The sequence below is a fragment of the Budorcas taxicolor genome, chromosome 2, assembly GCF_023091745.1.
Source record: "Budorcas taxicolor isolate Tak-1 chromosome 2, Takin1.1, whole genome shotgun sequence".
In the NCBI taxonomy this organism is placed as follows: domain Eukaryota; kingdom Metazoa; phylum Chordata; class Mammalia; order Artiodactyla; family Bovidae; genus Budorcas; species Budorcas taxicolor.
In genome coordinates, this window is record NC_068911.1 from 81,503,146 (window position 1) to 81,522,774 (window position 19,629).

General features: G+C 36.9%; 1 protein-coding gene across 2 annotated transcripts in view; it reads left to right on the top strand.

Annotated features, from left to right (window-relative positions):
• WDSUB1 (WD repeat, sterile alpha motif and U-box domain containing 1) overlaps window positions 1–16,624 on the top strand; it is a 68,489-nt gene extending 51,865 nt beyond the window's left edge. For both annotated transcript variants that reach the window (XM_052664096.1, XM_052664102.1), the window contains one exon: window positions 16,413–16,624. In XM_052664096.1, the coding sequence (XP_052520056.1) occupies window positions 16,413–16,573 (161 nt within the window). In that variant the 3' untranslated portion in view covers window positions 16,574–16,624. The remainder of the gene's footprint in view (window positions 1–16,412) is intronic.
• The last annotated feature ends 3,005 nt before the right edge of the window (window positions 16,625–19,629 follow it).

A 19,629-nucleotide genomic window follows, 5' to 3' on the forward strand; every position in this document is an offset into this window, starting at 1 on the left:
TGGAGGGACAGTTTCCAAAAAAGGGGTACAAACCAAATAATAAATATTCCTAGTTACTTATTTTTGAAGATTTAAAAAAAAATTTTATTGAGATATAGTAGCTTTTTCTACTGTAGAGTGAAATCAATCAGCTATACATATACAGATATCCACTCCCTTTTGGACTTTCTTCTGATTCAGGTCATCACAGAGCCTTAACTATGAGTTCCCTCTGCTATACAGTATGTTCTCATTACTATGACTGAGTTTCTTTGTTATTATGGTATCAATAGTGTATATGTGTCAAGCCCAATCTCCAATTCTTCCCACCACCCCTTTGCCCCTTGGTATCCCTATTTTTGTTCTCAACATCTGTGTCTATTTCTACCTTGCAAGTAAGATTGTACCATTTTTCTAGACTCCATATATGTGTTAATTTATGATATTTGTTTTTCTCTTTCTGACTTCACTCTGTGTGGTATTATTTAGGTCCCTCCATATCTCTACAAATGACTCAATTTTGTTACTTTTTATGGCTGAGTAATATTCCATTGTATATATATACCACATCTTATTTAAACATTTCTCTGTTCATGGACATTTAGGTTACTTCCATGTTCTGGCTGTTGTAAACAGTGCTGATGTGAACACTGGGGTGCATGTGTCTTTGAATTATGATTTTCTGTGAGTATATGCCCAGTAGTGAGATGCCTGGGTCATACGGGAGTTCTTTTTTGAGTTTTTAAGAAAACTTTGAACTGTTTTCCATAGTGGCTGTATCAGTTTATACTCCCACAAGCAGTGCATGAGGGTTCCCTTTTCTTCATACTCTGTCCAGTGTTTATTGTGTGATTTTTTTTTAAACAATGATTTATTTATTTATCCAGTTTGGTCCATCCTGGGTCTTGTCGCTATTCAGGCTTCTCTCTAATTAGGATGAGTAGGGGGGAGGGGCTGCTCTAGTTTTGGAGCATGGGCTTCTCATTATGGGGGCTTCTCATTATGGGGGCTTCTCTTGTTGCAGAGCGCAGGCCTCGATAGTTGCAGCAAGTGGGCTCAGTAGTTGTGGCTCCTGGGCTCTAGAGCACAGGTTCAGTCAATAACTGGCACATGGACTTAACTGCCCAGTGGCATGTTGGATTTCCAGGATGGGGACCGAACCCTTGCCTCCTGCATTGTCAGGCAGATTCATTACCACTGACACATCAGGGAAGCCCTGTGGATTTATTTTTGATGCTGGCCGCTCTGACTGGTGTGAGGTGATACCTCATAGTAGTTTTAATTTGCATTTCTCTAATAATGAGTGGTGTTGAACATCTTTGCATGTGATTGGTGGTCTTGTGCATGTCTTCTTTGGAGAAATGTTTGTTTTGGTGTCTTATGCCCATTTTTTGATTGGGTTGTTTATTGATTTGATAATTGAGTTGCATGAGCTGCTTATGTATCTTGTGGAGAGTAATCCTTTGACAGTTGCTTCATTTGCTATTATTTTCTCCCATTCAGAGGATTTTCTTTTTGTCATCTTTATGGTTTCCATTGCTACATTTAATTAGGTCCAATTGTTTATTTTTGTTTTTATTTCCATTACACTAGGAGGTGGCTCAAAGAGGATCATGCTTTGATTTATGTCAGAGTGTTCTTCCTATGTTTTCCTCTTAGAGTTTTAGTGTCTGGCCTTGCATTCAGATCTTTAATCCATTTTGAATTTATTTTTGTGTGTATTGTTAGAGAGTCATCTAATTTCATTCTTTTATGTGTAGCTGCCTAGTTTTCCTGACATTATTTATTGACAGGGCTGTCTTTTCTCCATTGTATATTTGACTCCTTTATCATAGATTAGGGGACCACAAGTGTGTGGGTTCATCTCTGGGCTTCTGTCCAGTTCCATTGATCTATAGTACTGTTTTTGTGACAGGAGCATACTGTCTTGATTACTGTAGCTTTGTAGTATAGTCTGAGGTCAGGAAGCCTGATTCTTCCAACACCATTTTTCTTTCTCAAGATTGCTGTGGCTATTTTGGGTCTTTCATGTTTTCATACAGATTATAAATTTTTTTGTTTTATTTTTGTGAAAAATAACACTTGGTAATTTGATAGGAATTATGTTGCATCTGTACATTGCTTTGGGTAGTATAGTCATTTCCACAATATTGATTCTTCCAATTGAAGATTATAGTATATCTCTCCATCTGTTTGTGTCATTGATTTCTCTCATCTGTGTCTTAAGAGTTTTCTGTATACACGTCTTTTCACTCCTTTGGTAGGCTTATTCCTAGATATTTTTTAATATTCAGTTCAGTTTAGTCGCTCAGTCGTGTCCGACTCTTTGCAACCCCATGAATCGCAGCATGCCAGGCCTCCCTGTCCATCACCATCTCCCGGAATTCACTCAGACTCACATCCCTCGAGTCCATGATGCCATCCAGCCATCTCATCCTCTGTCGTCCCCTTCTCCTCCTGCCCCCAATCCTTCCCAGCATCAGAGTCTTTTCCAACGAGTCAACTCTTCGCATGAGGTGGCCAAAGTACTGGAGCTTCAGCTTTAGCATCATTCCTTCCAAATAAATCCCAGGGCTGATCTCCTTCAGAATGGATTCGTTGGATCTCCTTGCAGTCCAAGGGACTCTCAAGAGTCTTCTCCAACACCACAGTTCAAAAGCACCAATTCTTTGGCGCTCAGCCTTCTTCACAGTCCAACTCTCACATCCATACCTGACCACAGGAAAAACCATAGCCTTGACTAGGCAGATCTTAGTTGGCAAAGTAATGTCTCTGCTTTTGAATATGCTATCTAGGTTGGTCATAACTTTTCTTCCAAGGAGTAAGCGTCTTTTAATTTCATGGCTGCAATCACCATCTGCAGTGATTTTGGAGCCCCCCAAAATAAAGTCTGACACTGTTTCTACTGTTTCCCCATCTATTTCCCATGAAGTGATGGGACCGGATGCCATGATCTTCATAACTCAGCTGTAAATGTACCTGTATCTGCTCCCTCTTGAGCCTCTATTTTAGCCCCACCATCCCACTCTACTAAATCATCACAGAGCATCCAGCTGAGCTCCTGGTGTAATACAGCAGCTTCCCACTAGCTATTTATTTTATAAATGGTATTGTATATATGTCAGTGCTGCTCTGTCAGTTCATCCCACCCTCTCCGTCCCCTGCTGTGTCCACAAGTCCATTCTCTATGTCTGCATCGCTATTCTTTTGCCTTGCAAATAGGTTCATTAGTACCATTTTTCTAGAATACACACATAAGTGTTAATATGCACTATTAGTTTTTCTGGCTTGACTTTACTCTATGACTGATTCTAGATTCACGCACATCACTACAGATGACCCAGTTTCTTTCCTTTTTATGGCCATAGAGTGATATTCCATGGTATATATGTACCACAACTTCTTTATCTATTCATCTGTCAGTGGACATCTAGTTTGCTTCTGTGTCCTGGCTATTGTAAATAGTGCTACAGTGAACATTGGGTACATACAGTGGGATTGCTCGGTCCATATAATAGTGTCTTTTTTGTTTTTGTTTTTTAAGGAAAGTCCATACTGTTCTCCTTAGTGGCTGTATCAGTTTATATTCCCACCAACAGTGCAAGAGGTTTCCCCTTTCTCCACATCCTCTCCAGCATTTATTTTTTGTAGATTTGACGATGGCCATTCCTGTCAGCGTTAGGTGATAGTTCAATGTAGTTTTGATATGCATTTTTCTAATAATGAGCAATGTTGAGCATCTTTTCATGTGTTTGGTGGTCTTCTGTATATTTTCTTTGGAGAAATGTCTGTTTAAGTCTTCAGCCCATTTTTTGATTGGGTTGCCTGGTTATCTGGTATTGAGCTATATAAGCTCCTTGCATATTTTGGAGATTAATCCTTTGTCAGTTGCTTCATTTGCAAATATTTTCTCCCATTTTGAGGGTTGTCTTTTTATCTTGCTAATGATTACTTTTTGGTGTGCAAAAGCTTTTAAGTTTAATTAGGTCCCATTTGTTTATTTCTGTATTTATTTCCATTACTCTAGGAAGCGGAGCAAAGAAGATCTTGCTGCAATTTATTTCAGAGGGTTCTGCCTATGTTTTCCTCTAGGAATTTTATATTTCCTGGTCTTATATTTAGGTCTTTAATCCATTTTGTGTTTATGTTTGTGTATGGTGTTAGGAAGTGTTCTAATTTCAATCTTTTATATATGGCTGTTCAGGTTTCCCAACACCACTTACTGAAGAGGATTTCTTTTGTCCATTTTATGTTCTTTTCTCCTTTGTCAAATTTAAGATGCCCGTAGGTGCATGAGTTTATCTCTGGGCTTTCCGTTTTGTTCCATTGATCCGTGTTTCTATTTTTGTGCCAGTACCGTACTGTCTTGATAACTGTTATTTTGTAGTATAGTCTAAAGTCAGGACGGTTGATTTTCCAGCTCCATTTTTCCTTCTCAAGGTTGCTTTAAGTATTCAGGGTCTTTTTGTTTCCATACAAATTGTAAAAATTTTTGTTCTAGTTTTGTGAAAAATTGGTAATTCAATAGGTATTGCATTCAATCTGCAGATTGCCTGAAGTGAAGTGAAGTCGCTCAGTCGTGTCTGACTCTTTGCGACCCCATGGACTGTAGCCTACCAGGCTCCTCCCTCCATGGGATTCTCCAGGCAAAAGTACTGGAGTGGGGTGCCATTTAGTCATTTTCACAGTATTGATTCTTTCAATCCAAGAACATAGTATACTCTCCGTTTGTGTCATCTTTGATTTCTCTCATCAGTGTCTTGTTTTCTGCATACATGTCTTTTGTCTCCATGGGTAGGTTTATTCCCAGATATTTTATTCTTTTTGTTGCAGTGGTGAGTGGGATTGTTTATTTAGTTTCTCTTTCTGATTTTTTTGTTGTTTGTGTATCAGAATGCAAGGGATTTCTGTATATTAATTTTGTATCCTGCAACTTTACTAAATTTTCTGTGTACAGTATTGGGCTTCCCTGGTGACTCAGTTAAAAAAAAAAAAAACTGCCTGCAATGCAGGTGACCTGAGTTTGACGCCTGTGTTGGGAAGATCCCCTGGAGAAGGGAATGGCTACCCACTCCAGTACGACAGAAGGAACGGGCAGGCCTAGTATACTGTCATCTGCAGTCAAGAGTCTTATTTCTTTTCCAGTCTGGATTCCTGTTATGTTTCTTCTCTGCTTGCCTGACTAGGATTTCCAACACTGTGTTTAATAATAGTGGCAAGAGTGAGCACCCTTTCTTGTTCCTGATCTTAGAGGAAATGCGTTCAGTTTTCACCACTGAGTGGCCTTTATTGAGTTAGGTTCCTTCTATGCCTAATTTCTGGTGAGTTTTTATCATATATAGTTGTTGAATTTTGATGAAAGCTTTTCCTGCATCTATTGAGATTGCCATATAGTTTTTATCTTTCAGTTTCTTATTTTGTGTCTCACATTGATTGATTTGTGTGTATTCATGCTCAGGATATAACCCACTTGATCATGGTATGTGATCCTTCTTGATGAAATTTTAAATAGGATTGTTTTTGTGCTTTTTCTGATAGCTTGTTATTAACATATAGAAAGGCAACAGATATTTCTGTATCCTGTAGGCTTACTTATTTTATTCTACTTTTTTGGTGGAGACTTTAGGGTTATTCTATATATAGTATCCTGTCATCTGCAGATGTGGGTTTTCCTTCTTCCCTGGCAGCTTGGTTGCCTTTTCTTTTCTTGTCAGATTGCTGTGGCTTGAACTTTTAATACTGTGTTAAATACATGTGGCAAGAGTGTGGACATCCTTGTCTATGATTTTAGAGGAAAGGCTTTCAGCTTTTATCCAATGTGTATGACGTTAGCTGTGAGTTTTTCATAAATGGACTTTGTTATGTTGAGATGTGCCCTCTATACACAACTTTTATATCTTGAGTTTATATCCTGCAACTTTGTTAAATTTGTTGTGTGTCTGTGTGTGTGTGTGTATGGGGGTCATGGCTGGGAATCTGAATTACCCTCTTCACATATTGCTAGATTTGAATTTTTTATCATCTTAAAATATTCTTACTGGAATCACTTAATGTATTTTGTCTCGAATTTTGTCTCATTCATTTTAGTCTTGGCTTTCTTTTCTTTCTTAATAGCTCCATGGTATGCTTCTTTCATTTTAAGTATTTAAAATAAACATAAGTGTACATCTTGAACTTTCACATAAGAAAAAGTCAAGAAGGGTAGTCTATGAAGTCTAGTTGATTTACAGTGTTAATTTCTAATGTACAGAAAAGTGATTCTTATAACTACATAAACTTTTTCATATTCTTTTCCATTATGGCTTATCACAGGTGATTGAATATAGATAGTTCCTTGTACTACATAGTAGGATTTTGTTGTTTATCCATCCCGTATATAACAGATTGCATCTGCTAATCCGAAACTCCCCATCCTTCCCTCCCTCTTGACAGCCACATGTAAGTCTATTTTTGTTTGTAGACATATTTATTCTAGATTCCACATGTGATACTGTATTTTTCTTTTTGACTTAGTATGATCTTTAGATCCATACATGTTGCTATAAACAACATTGCATTTTTGGGGGTAACAGTCCATTGTATATATGTACCTTATCTTCTTTGTCCATTCATCTGTCAGTGAACATTTAGCTTGTTTCCATGTCTTGAATATTGTAAATATGTTGCTATTAACATGGTGTGTGTATCTTTTTGAGTTATAGTTTTATCTGGATATATGCCCAGGAGTAGGATTGCTGGCTTATATAGTAGTTCCATTTTTAGTTTGAGGAACCCCATATTGCTTTCTATAGTATCTGCACCAGTTCACATTGCCACCAACAGTGTAGAAGGGTTCCTTTTTCTCTACACTCCATCCAGCATTATTTGTAGACTTTTTGATGATGGCCATTCTGACTGGTATGAGATACCTCACTGTAATTTTTATTTGCATTTCTCTAATAATTAGTGATGTTGATCATCTTTTCAGATGCTTGCTGGCTATCTGTATGTCTTCTGCCCATTTTTTGACTGGATTTTAAGTTATTGATTGAGATGTATGAGCTGTTTGTGTATCTTAGTTAAGCCCTTGTCGGTCACATCATTTGCAAATATTTTCTCCCAGTCTATAAATATTTTCATTTTGTCTATAGTTTTCTTTGCTGAAAAGCACGTCTCTTTGGGGTCAGCTGCTTTAAGTATCATGTTTGTATGATCTTGTTGTTGCACAAGGCAGTAATCTGTTCATTCTCATGTGTGAATATACAGTTTATTTATTCATTCTACTGTTGGTAGTCATTGTTGGCTGTTATACAAGTGCTGCCAGGAACCTTTCATCATCTTTTGAGTGAATATACATATGCATTTCTATTGGGTATATTCCTAGGAATGGATATATAGTTATCAAGAGTGGTTGAATCAGTTTATACTTCTACTAGCAGTGAGAGGATTCCAGTTGCTCCGCAGCTTTCCGTACATTTACTATTGTTTTTCATTTTAACCACTGTGGTACCATTTATTTTTAAACTTTACTATTGACGCAATTGTAGATTCACATTCCTTTCCTTAAGAAATAAGAGATATCTTGCACTTTTCCCAGTTCCTTCACTGGCAGCATTTTGCAGATGACACTATAATATTACAACGAGGCTATTAACACTGATGCAATTCACAATTCTTAGTTTTCCCCAGAAGTGCATTAAGTTGTATACAGTTTTGCCCCTATTGGAGGTTTTGAGTATTAACCACCAAGTCAAGACAAAACAGTTCCAAACCCACAAGGACCCTTCTTAATACCTTTTTATAACTACATACATCACCTGACTTGCTCTCTTCTCACCTCCACCCCAGTCTGTCCTGTTTCTAACATTTTGTCATCTCATATTCTTATATGGATGGACTTACACAGTAAATAACCTTTGGGTTATTTAATAACCTGAATAACATAATCCCCAGCAAGTCACCATCAGTTTATTTTTAGCTTTACTGTGTTACTTTGTTTTAGAAGTGTTCCTTGTGGAGAAGATTAGAACTGAATTTTTTTAATTAACTATCTTTAATGAAAGTGAAGTAAAAAGTCACTCAGTTGTGTCCGACTCTTTGCGACCCCATGGACTATACAACCCATGGAATTCTCCAGGCAAGAATACCGCAGTGGGTAGCCTTTCCCTTCTTCAGGGGATCTTGAACCCCAGTTTCCCGTACTGCAGGCAGATTCTTCACGAGCTGAGCCACAAGGGAAGCCCAAGAATATCTTTAATAGAATCAAACAGTTTTTCTTCTCCTAGTTCACCTTTCACTCTTCTTTCCTGGATTGATCATGTGTCCTCCCCCCGACCATGGTATTTTGGATGACCTGTACCTTGTATCTGTTGAGTTAACCGTCTCAGAAAAAAAATTTAAGACCCATTTCTGCCTATATTTCAGCATTCTTACAGTATTTTTTCATCTGTCCTTTTAAATCTGTCCTTATGTGTGCAGTGATGAAAAACACTTAAGCAGCATAAATGTTTTTAAAATGTGGGGCCTCTCCCATACGCCAGTATATCCTTCCAAATATTTTTCTTGTTATATGGGATGATATATTTAAATTTTTAAATTTACTTAATATATGTCAGTATTCCCTTGTTAGTATATTCAGAACTACTTCATTCTCAACTGCAGGACGGTATCTTATGGTATGAACGTTGCATAAATTAACCTACTCTGTTAAGACAGTTCTCCATTCATTCTATAGAGAAACATCCACAGGCATATTGTTATATACAGTTAAATATTTCTGTTGGATTCATTCTTCATACTTATAGGCACTGCTGCTGTTGCTGCTGCTAAGTTGCTTCAGTCATGTCTGACTCTGTGCAACCCCATAGACGGCAGCCCATCAGGCTTCCCCGTCCCTGGGATTCTCCAGGCAAGCACACTGGAGTGGGTTGCCATTTCCTTCTCCAATGCATGAAAGTGAAAGTGAAGTCGCTCAGTCGTGTCCGACTCTTAGAGACCCCATGGACTGCAGCCTACCAGGCTTCTCCGTCCATGGGATTCCCCAGGCAAGAGTACTGGAGTGGGGTGCCATTGCCTTCTCCCCTTATAGGCACTGCCATAGTTTAATTATGCTTACCTTTATTTTTTAAATATTGTCCAATTTTTGTCCATTTTGACCTCCAGATAAATTTTAGAATTACTTTGTTGTGCCTCAAAAGACAATCTTATTGACATTTTTATAATTACAGAAACTTTAAAAACTTAATTTGGGGATGGAATGAGTAGGAATAACAGCTTTGCACTAGTCAGGGTTTTTGTCTACTCTGAACATTTAAATATGTTAATTTTTAGTAAAAACCTAGTAAATGTTAAGTACTTTGTGACATATTTAGAGAAAAATCAGCATTTTCTCTATTATCTATTGAGAGTACATTCTTTGGCATCTATTAAATACAAACATAATGTCAGTTTCTGATTTTTTTTGTTTTAGACAGGTGTGTATTTTTATTTCTCTTGTTCAGGGTCCACTACTTCTTGAATGAATTCTGTGCCTTTTATCATTTCTGGAAAACTTTGTTATTCTCATTGTATATAGCTTCTCCTCCCTGCTTAGCAGTCTTCCATTCTGCATTGTCTTAATGCTGTAACCTTTTCATAAGAGGTTGTTTTTTTTCCTTCAAAATTCCAAGTTATATTTGTCATTCTGGAAATTTGATTTAGCATGTAGATTAAGAGGCATAGATTCTTGACCCAAACTGCTTGAGTTTAAATCCTACCTCTGTCTTTCTGTATTTTTGTGACCTTGGAAAGTTATTCAGGCCTTGGGTTGAGTTACTTCTTAAAATTGTACATATTAAATAATATAGGTAACAGTGCCCTGGAACAGTCTGCGTGCGTGTGTGCATGGAAATCAACTTCAGTCATGTCCAACTCTTTGCGACCCTATGGACATACCCTGCCAGGCTCTCCTCTTGGAACACTCTAATGATACACAGCTGTATGAGTATTAATCGTTTTCATAGTACATTGTTCCTTCAATTCATCCCCATTTTAGGAATCAGTTCAGTTCAGTCACTCAGTCATGTCCGACTCTTTGCGACCCCATGAATTGCAGCACGCCAGGCCTCCCTGTCCATCACCAACTCCCAGAGTTCACTCAGACTCAGGTCCATCGAGTCCGTGATGCCATCCAGCCATCTCATCCTCTGTCATCCCCTTCTCCTCCTGCCCCCAATCCCTCCCAGCATCAGTCTTTTCCAATGAGTCAACTCTTTGCATCAGGTGGCCAAAGTACTGGAACTTCAGCTTTAGCATCAATCCTTCCAAAGAAATCCCAGGGTTGATCTCCTTCAGAATGGACTGGTTGGATCTCCTTGCAGTTCAAGGGACTCTCAAGAGTCTTCTCCAACACCACAGTTCAAAAGCATCAATTCTTCGGCACTCATCCATAGGTCAATTTTAAAATATAATGAAAACAAGCAAAGTCAGTTAATACTGAACGTAAATGTGCACTGTGTATTCCTTGTTAAAATTGTCAGGTTTTTCCTCTAGTGAGGAACTCGGGTTGCCTTTAAAATTATACATGACAGGCTATGTCTGTGGGGGCGAGGAAGTGGTCCTTGCTTTGTAGCTCTGATAATCCTTTTTACTGCTTTGAGATGAACTTTGGTAGGACAGTTTGAAAGCTAACATAATTAGTGATGCTGCAGATCCACTCAGAATTCCTGCTTCCTCTGTTAAACAGATGTTTCAGGGAATATATTTGTTACCAGTAGGGAACTGTTGATTATTCCAAAGAATCACTATTTATAATACCACAGAAAGTTTACAGTTAAACTTTAGGGTAAAGTTAGGGTAAACAAGTGACCAGTGTAACTGACTTCCCTATAGCAGGAAGTGTGTACCTCCATAGAGGGACTGGGTTGACATTTTATTCACTGCTACCACCCAAGAAACTGAAAATTCACAAGCAGGCAAGGAAAAAGTATTCATTTAAAACCAGAGCTGAATTAAAGGTAATAAAGTACTATTATGATAATATGCTCTAAAAAATGGAGATATCATACAACTATGAAACATGGAGAGTAGAGAATATGAAAAGTTGAAGAAGCTCATTGATTATTTGAAATTTAGACAATGAGGGGGAGAAAAAGCCCACTATCTAATTTGAATATTACAGTAAGGAATTAATAGATACTGATAATACTCTTAGTCTTATCTTTTTAAGAGATACTAGTGTAAAAGTAAACTAGTATTGAAAAGTACACACCTCCCTAAGCATCAAAATGGAAGAAAACAGCTCCTATAGTGAAAGAATTTATATAAGTGATCTATGAAAATTAAAAAAAAATGATAGAACTATTACCAAACATACTGATAATAACATTTTTGCTTAAGTCATCCCTAAAGAGATTCAAGATTTGAGGTTAGTTCACAAAGTACAATTCAACCTAAAACAAGGATTCAGAGAGGTTAGAAATAAAAGGATAGACAGACATGAGATAGTTGCAACTAAAAATAAAGGGGTTATATAGTTGCCAGTGAAAGAGTTCAGACCCCCAAAAGTTAAAATGACACAGGATGATATAGAACACTGGAGACCATGATTCTCCATGAGGATAACCACCATTAGCTATGCAGACCCCAAGCACAGCAAGTTTTCACAGAGCAGAAACTACCAACAAGGTAAGGAGGAACATAGCATGGTAAGAGACTTGATCATACCTCTCGGTTCAAAATAGGAAGTGTACTTTCTGTTTGAATATATCACCAGAAATAACAAAAACAGCACTGTGTCACCACAATGGAATGTAAGAAATTAATAACAAAAGTGGGCCCCTTTCACCTGAAAGGTTAAAAACATGCTGTTATCATATGTATCTAGCCTGGTGGCAAATGAATTGGCTGTAGCTCAAGTCACAGCATTTCAGAGTAATACTAACACACACATCATTTATCAGTGATAGACCAGTATGATATATAAGTTTGTATATCAGCTTTTGATAAATAAAAATTGAGTATATTTTCCTATGCAAACAGTTTTTACGACTCAATAGTAAGACATCCCAACTGATAAAAACAGGCAAAGGATTTGAATAGACCTTTTCCCATAGAAGATAAACAAATGGCCAACAGCCACTGGAAAAGGTGCTCAGCATCATTAGGGAAGTGAACACCAAAACCACAATGAGATATCACCTTCATATCCACTAGGATGATTAAAGGAAGATGGCAAGGATGTGCCAGATAACAAATACCATGTTATGATTCTTTTTATAAGAAATGTCCAGAATAGGGAAATCCATAGAGGCAGAAAATAATTAGTAGTCACTAGGGGAGAGGAGTGACTGCTAATATGGTTCAGAGGTCCATGACTCCATAAAGAGGTAAGCTTTCTTTCTGGAATGATGAAAATGTGAAATTAGATAGTGGTGATGGTTGCGTAACTGGGAATTATACTAAGAACCCCTGAATTGTATATACTTAAAAGGATAGATTTTATGGTATGTGGATTATATCTCAAAAACAAAAGGTGGTAACAGTATCTGCAGAAAGCATCTGTGTCCTCTTGGACTCAGAAAAGAGGGAATAAGTTGAGGTTATTAAAACCTCATACGGTCTCTCAGAACTCTGGCTTCTAAGGAGGAGGAACTACCCATCTGGTGCCCTTCTCTCTAAAGGGAAGAAGGCAAGACAAATTTGAGCGTACGTACACTGAAGCAAAGAAAAAAATTTGGAGAGTATACCCTTACCGGATAAAGGTCCACAGCTAGGCACAACACTGATAGGAGCCTTCACCCTTTTTTTGTCTTCTAGAGGAATCTTATTATAGAATTTAACAAGGAGCCAATGGGGGTAATCAACATTTAGTAAGTTAAATCAGCAAGGACTCAATAATACAGCCTTCATGTGGTATGTGTGCCTGTGTGTGTAAACAAAAAGCAGTTAAAAGGTATGATGGAAGGCTTAATTTACAAAAACAAAACCAAAACATTGGATATTAGAAATAGGCAAACCAGCATGAAGAAAACCATAAAACATCCCTGTGAAGGAAAGCTACATTGGAAAACATGGAAAGCTTATTAGCATACCAATGTAGCAAGATTTCATCGTCAGCAGGATGCCACTATTAGGCTTTTTACAAAAAATATATAGCAGGTGACTAGTAGGTTCCAATGCAAAGAATACATAACAACGCACCCTACCAGATATTAGAACATGTTATAAAGTCTCTGTAAAGAACACAGTGTGGTATCAGCACATGAATAGACAGACTATGGAAAGAATTTTTTAAAATCCAGAAGTTTAGTGAATGATAAAAATGAAGTTTTAAATCAGTGGGAAAAATAAACAAGTGGTATTCTGACAGCTAGTCATAGGGAAAGGATAAAACTAGCTCAATCTGTCATATTACACATTAATTCCAACTGAATCAGATGTATATAAAAAATGAATTTACAGAAGAAAATGAAGGTAAACTCCTTGATAACCTGGGAATAGGAATACTTCCTAACCTGGATTCAAAAGCCAGAAGAAGTATAAAAATTTAAATCTTTATTTCATCCACAGAATATGAACACTTCAAGAAAAATATCAATCCCTGTCAAAGTTGTCCAAACAACAGAAGAGAGGACTTACAAACTCATTTTATGAGCCAGCATTACCCTGATAGCAAAATCAGATGAGAACACACAGGAAAAGGAAATTTCAGGTCAATATCCTTGAAAACCGTAGATGCAAAAATCCTCGACAAAATATCAGCAAGCCGAATTCAACAATACATTAAAAGAATCATACACCATGATCAAGTGGATTTATTCTAGGGATGCAAGAATTATTCAGCATCTGTAAATCAGTGTGATGCATCACATTAAGAAAAAGAAGGATAAAAATCATATGAACATCTCAACAGATGCAGAAAATTATCTCCCAAATTTAATATCCATTTATGATAAAAACTTTCAATAGAGTAGGCAGAGAGCCATTACCTTAAAATCATAAAGGTTATATATGCCAAGCCCATAGCTCACCTCATACTCGATAGTAAAAAGCTGAAATGGCTTCCTTTAAAGATGTGGGACAAGGATGCAGACTCTTTCCATTTTTATTCAACACAGTACTGGAAGTCCTTGCCAGTGCATTTAGTCAAGAAAAAGAAAAGGCATCCAAATTGGAAAAGAAGTAAAACTTGAAGATGACATACATAGAAAACCCTAAAGAGTTCATAAAAAACTATAACTAATCAACCAATTCAATAAAGTTAGTTTACACAGTCACTATGTAAAAATCAGTTGTGTTTCCGTATACTAGTAACAAGCAATTAGAGAAATTAAGAGAACAATGCTATTTACAGTTGCATCAAAAAGAATGAAATACCTAAGAATTTAACTGAGAGATCTATACACTGAAAATACAAGACATTAAGGTCATTGAAGACACAAATAAATGGAAAGATATTCTGTGCTCATGGATAGTATCATTAAACTGTCCATACTACCTAAGCAATCTACAGATTTCGGTGCAATCTCTTAACAAAATTGCAATGGCATTTTTCACAGAAATAACAACAATTTAAAAATGTGTATTAAACATCAAACGACTCCAAATAACCAAAGCAATCTTGAGAAACACAATTATGTTGCATACCTGAAGCTTGTCAGTTATATCTCAAAAATAAATCTAAAATTAAGAGCAACCTAATAGAAAAATTAGTGAAAAATATGGTCCATTCACAGGAAAAAGAAAAGCAAATGATTCTTCAACAGATGAAAAAATGTTCTAGCTCCCTTAAAATGCTCATGAGAGACCGGTAAAAACTCAGTTTGACAACATAGTCTCTTGGCTGAGCTCTGGGGAAAATTCAGGCACTCTAACCAGTGCTGCTAGTGGGGAAGAATGGTAGAATTCCTATGAAAGTACGAGCATTTCTAGCAAAATTATATGAATGTATTCTTCAATGCAGCGAATCCTACTGCTAGAATTCCCTCCCAAATGATAAGACTGTTCATTGCAGCACTACTTGTAAACGGTACTGGAAATAACCCAGATGTTCATTAATACATCCATACAGGGATGTGGGGGAATAAAAAGGCCAATCGGGTATAGAATAGTATGGAGCATGCTAACTTTCACGTAGGAATATAGAGGAATATGAATGAGGATATGTTTAAGGATATATGTGTGTGTGCACACATACATTCGCTTATATTTTCAAAAGGAAAAGGTAAACAATAACTTACTGGTTACCTGCATGGGAAGGAAGCGAGGTTACATGGGTTGGACAGATAACAGACTCTTCTTGATGTGACTTGTTCTTACAGTTTTACTTTGAAGACACTTAAAAATACATCATGAAAAGCAAACCAGTCTCTAATAATTGGGAGGATAAAAAGGGAAGTAAATGGACCACATTATATGTCCAGTAGCATTATCAGAAAAATTTTTCAAGTGATTCTGAAACACAATTTCAGTTAGACAGCCCTTGTGGATCAACTGGGGCTTCCCTTGTGGCTCAGCGGTAAATAATTGACCTGCCAGTGCAGGAGACGCGGGTTCGATTCCTGATCCAGGAAGATCCCCTGGAGAAGGGAGAGGCTACCCACTCTAGTATTCTTGCCTGGAGAATCCCATGGACTGAGGAGTCTGGGGCGGGTCCAGTCCATGGGGTCACAAAAAGAGTCGGACACCACTTAGTGACTAAACAATCTATCATGGTGACAGAAGTCTTTAAAATCTTTAACAGTCTTGTTAGTAACACATTGGCATTGTTAGTTTGCAACAGCTGTATGCATTGCAGATTAAAACAAATAGGTTACAGTGTAAATGTAATTAGGAACTAAGATTTTCAGTTTGAAAGAGCTACAAGTATAAAATAGTGAAGCAAAACCTCCAACCTTTACATGTACAAATAAGTTTGTAAGAACATGGTATTAAAATCCTTAGCCAGTGGGTCTTTTTTTTTCTTTTGGCAGTGTAAATGCCTTTACTATCAAGTCCATAGTTGGGTGCGCTCTATAATCTCTTGGCATCTTGTTTCCCTGACTTTTCAGTGTGTTGGAAAGTTAAGCTGAGTCTTCCCTAGAACTCTTTGCTCCCATCTGTAGCCACACTAACTGATCCACAGAGCTGGCAGCAACAGCCGGACCTTGTAGCTTTACCACCACTTACCTCTCTCCTACCTGATTCATTTCCTTTCTTCCTTGGTGCTGCATCTGAATTTTTAACATAAGTCCCCTTTTCTAGTTTTTTTTGGGACACTGTTCAAGGTAATTTGTGCAATCTTAATGTAGTTTACATGGTAGAATTTAGGATGTCATTGCAGAAATATTTTGGGAGCAGTGGTACAAGACAAGAATACCACTTAAATCATAGTAAAGGCCTTGGCAGTGGAATTTTTATAACCATTTTAGAGATCCTAACTTCCCTTTTCCTACATTGCAAATAATTTGTGTATGTGGCTTTTTTCTTTTTTTTAGATGGCTACTCATATGAAAAGGAAGCAATGGAAAATTGGATCAGCAAAAAGAAACGTACCAGTCCCATGACAAATCTTGTTCTTTCTTCAATGATACTTACACCAAACAGGACTCTGAAAATGGCCATCAATCGATGGCTAAGCGAGACCCATCAAAAATAAAACTCTATATTGTGTTGTTTATGTTTTCTGTGATCTTAGTTGAGTGATTTAAAGGTAAACTTTGTAAACTTAGTTACCTATTAAAAAGCCTTTTCATATAACAGTGAATAAAGTCTTAACCTATAGAGAAAGTTTTACTTTGACTTCAGATTGCAGTGCTCAAGTTTATTCTTGTTATAGATCATATTCCATTATAACCAAAGATCAGAATAATCTAGACTAGAACATAATTAAATCCTAGTTAATAACATTTCATTTGATATAACTCTCTGGAATCCTTCTAGAGATTTTTAGCGAAATAAGTATAGATTTGTTTATGAATACATTGAGAAAATCACTTTGATATATATACTGAGCACTTTTTTTAGCTTCTAAGTTTGCAAGGTAGTAATGATTTTTTTCCCCCATTGTCCAAACCTAGGTACAAGTTAGATAGCATAAATTATCACAGATACATTAAGTTGACTTTGCTGAAACATATAAAGTGGCAAACTAGCCTCCTTTTAGAATATAGAGTTCTTAAAAAGTTCTCACATCATAGTTTAAGCTAAGGTGACTATACATTTGTACACAGTAGGCTGATAGCTAATACAAGCACCCTGACGGACATTTACTCAGAAGACTTCAGGTTCCGTAAGCGGAGGTTATACTGCCTCTCCCTCCCTCTCGCAAGTTGTTCACCAGAATGGAAGCCATTAGTGCAAAGCCTGCTAAAACTAAATAAACTCTAAGGGCAGGGAGGGACCAGGACTCTGTACTTACCCCCAAGCCCTCATTGTAATTGTTCTGAAATTTGAAAACAAATAAAAAAGCAATGTAAGTATATATTTCCATCAAAAGACTTGTTAAAATTGGTAGTGCTCTCACCATTGGACCAGATATCTTATGTTTTGATAAAATAATACTTATTTTTCAAAAGGGCTAGCTGGTTTTCACATAAAAATTACTAGAAATCATTGAAGTCATTAACAGAAAACACAATAAAAGATCTGTTATCTTTTAAATGTTTTAAAGAAGGTGATTTTCTTTTCCTACATTTCACTAGGATAGTTTCTAGTTGAGTGGCTGAAAACTAAGATGCCAGTTTACCAAAGTGAAGCGTTCTGTTTTTCTCTACAAACCAACCAAAGCTAACTACTCCTACCCACAAAGCACAGGCAAACAAAAAATCAAATCTAAAACCATCCATAGGAAAGTACACCACCTGGCCCCTCTGCACTAGGGGCCACTGTCCCTGCAGGACTCGGCAGGAGCAGCCCCACCCATACCTGCTGCTTGGGCCTCAGCCCTCACCAACAGCTTCCCAAGGAGATAGCACTTGCTGGAACTATTGGACCAAATACATTTACTCAGCATCCATCATAGTAAATTCTAATAGTCACACTGGCAGCATCACAGGAAAAGTCATCCAATAAGCTTATCTGTTACTAGATTTTCCCCTCCTACCCAGTTTTGTTTTTTGACCTTGAATTTAAATATATGACTTTAAATAAGGACTGAAAATACTTTACCTTAAGCCTTGCTAATAACAGCAGTAACCATACAATAACCTGAAGTTGTTTAGGCTTAAGATTCCAAGTCAGGATATTTTAACACAACAGTTTAATGTTCACACTCATTCATATGACTTTGAAACTGAAATATGTGGGTATAAACACGTTTAACTCAGAGATTAATATACATGTGAAGAACAAAATTTCACATCAGCACAGTGTTCAATGTATCACCAAAGTGAGAGCTAAAAACTGGACACCATGTTGCCAGTAAAAACAGACACCAGGATTTCTGGAACAGACGTTTAGAAGGCTCCTCATGCATGCTCATTTCAGGCAAAAAGACTAATTTTGACCTTGAAATATTTTGGGATTTCTAGACGCCATTATCCTTGTTCTAAAATGAAATGAAAGTAAATATGCATTTGTAGTATTACTGAAAATCAGGCTTTTCCCCTCTTTTAGGGACACGATCGCCCAGGATTAAAGTGAGGCAGACAGCTGACATCAGGATCTTCTCTACTCAGCCACTGTTTCATTTAATGCAAAACAAACTATTGTCTTTATTCAGACAGACAAGTACAGTAGTTGTGCAGAAACAAAACTACATAATGAAAGAGTAAGACTTCCACAACATTAAAGAAAACAATAAATAAGCCATAGTAGTTATAGCAGAACCTCATGAAAAGCCTCTTAAAAAAAACACACAATAAAACTATACAGAGTACACTGTACACAGGAACTAATGCTGAAGGATGACACCAGAAGATTCCTGTTCGTAGAAGACCAATGATGCTCACAGGAACTTCAATACGACTCTTCATTTTTAAAACATTCTGTAAATATAGAACTTCCTTCTCTCCAAGTCTAGAAAATAATTTCACATCCCAACGTATAAAACAAACACTCCCACTTCTCTCAAAACTAGCATTTTAACATCCTCCAATAGCATATCATTTTCATATAAAAATACCTTTAACTCAAGGATCATTCCTGTACCTTATCTTTACAAATGAATAATACATCAGTTTGGACTTAAGTAGCACCTCAGAGGTGTTCATATAAATGAGATAAAGTGCCGTTACTTGGATAATGTTAACATGCCCTATATATCGCTCAGTGCAGTAAACAGCATGGATGAAGCTTAAAAAGCACATGCAAATATATGACTTCCAGATTAACTACTTGAAATAGTTATATTTACAAGTCTGAATACAACTTTAGCTATTTCATATATACAACATATAGCTCTAAAGTAATGACTGTATAATAAAAGCAATAGCCAACCATACCTTAAGTATCCAAATTAAATACTGTCCTTAGAGGACCTTGGAAGGCTTGTTCCAGGAGTGCTGTCATTGATAAAAGCAGTTTGGGAATCAGTTGAGAACTAATTTACACGTCACCGAGAATGCTGTATAAAAATACAGACTACTACTACTAAAACTTAGTGTTTTAGCCCAAATTCAACTTAACTACCAATCATGATTCCAAATGGTTTATATCATTTTCAAATATTAAAAATACATTGAAGCAGGAATGTAGTTCCAAAAAAAGGTGCTA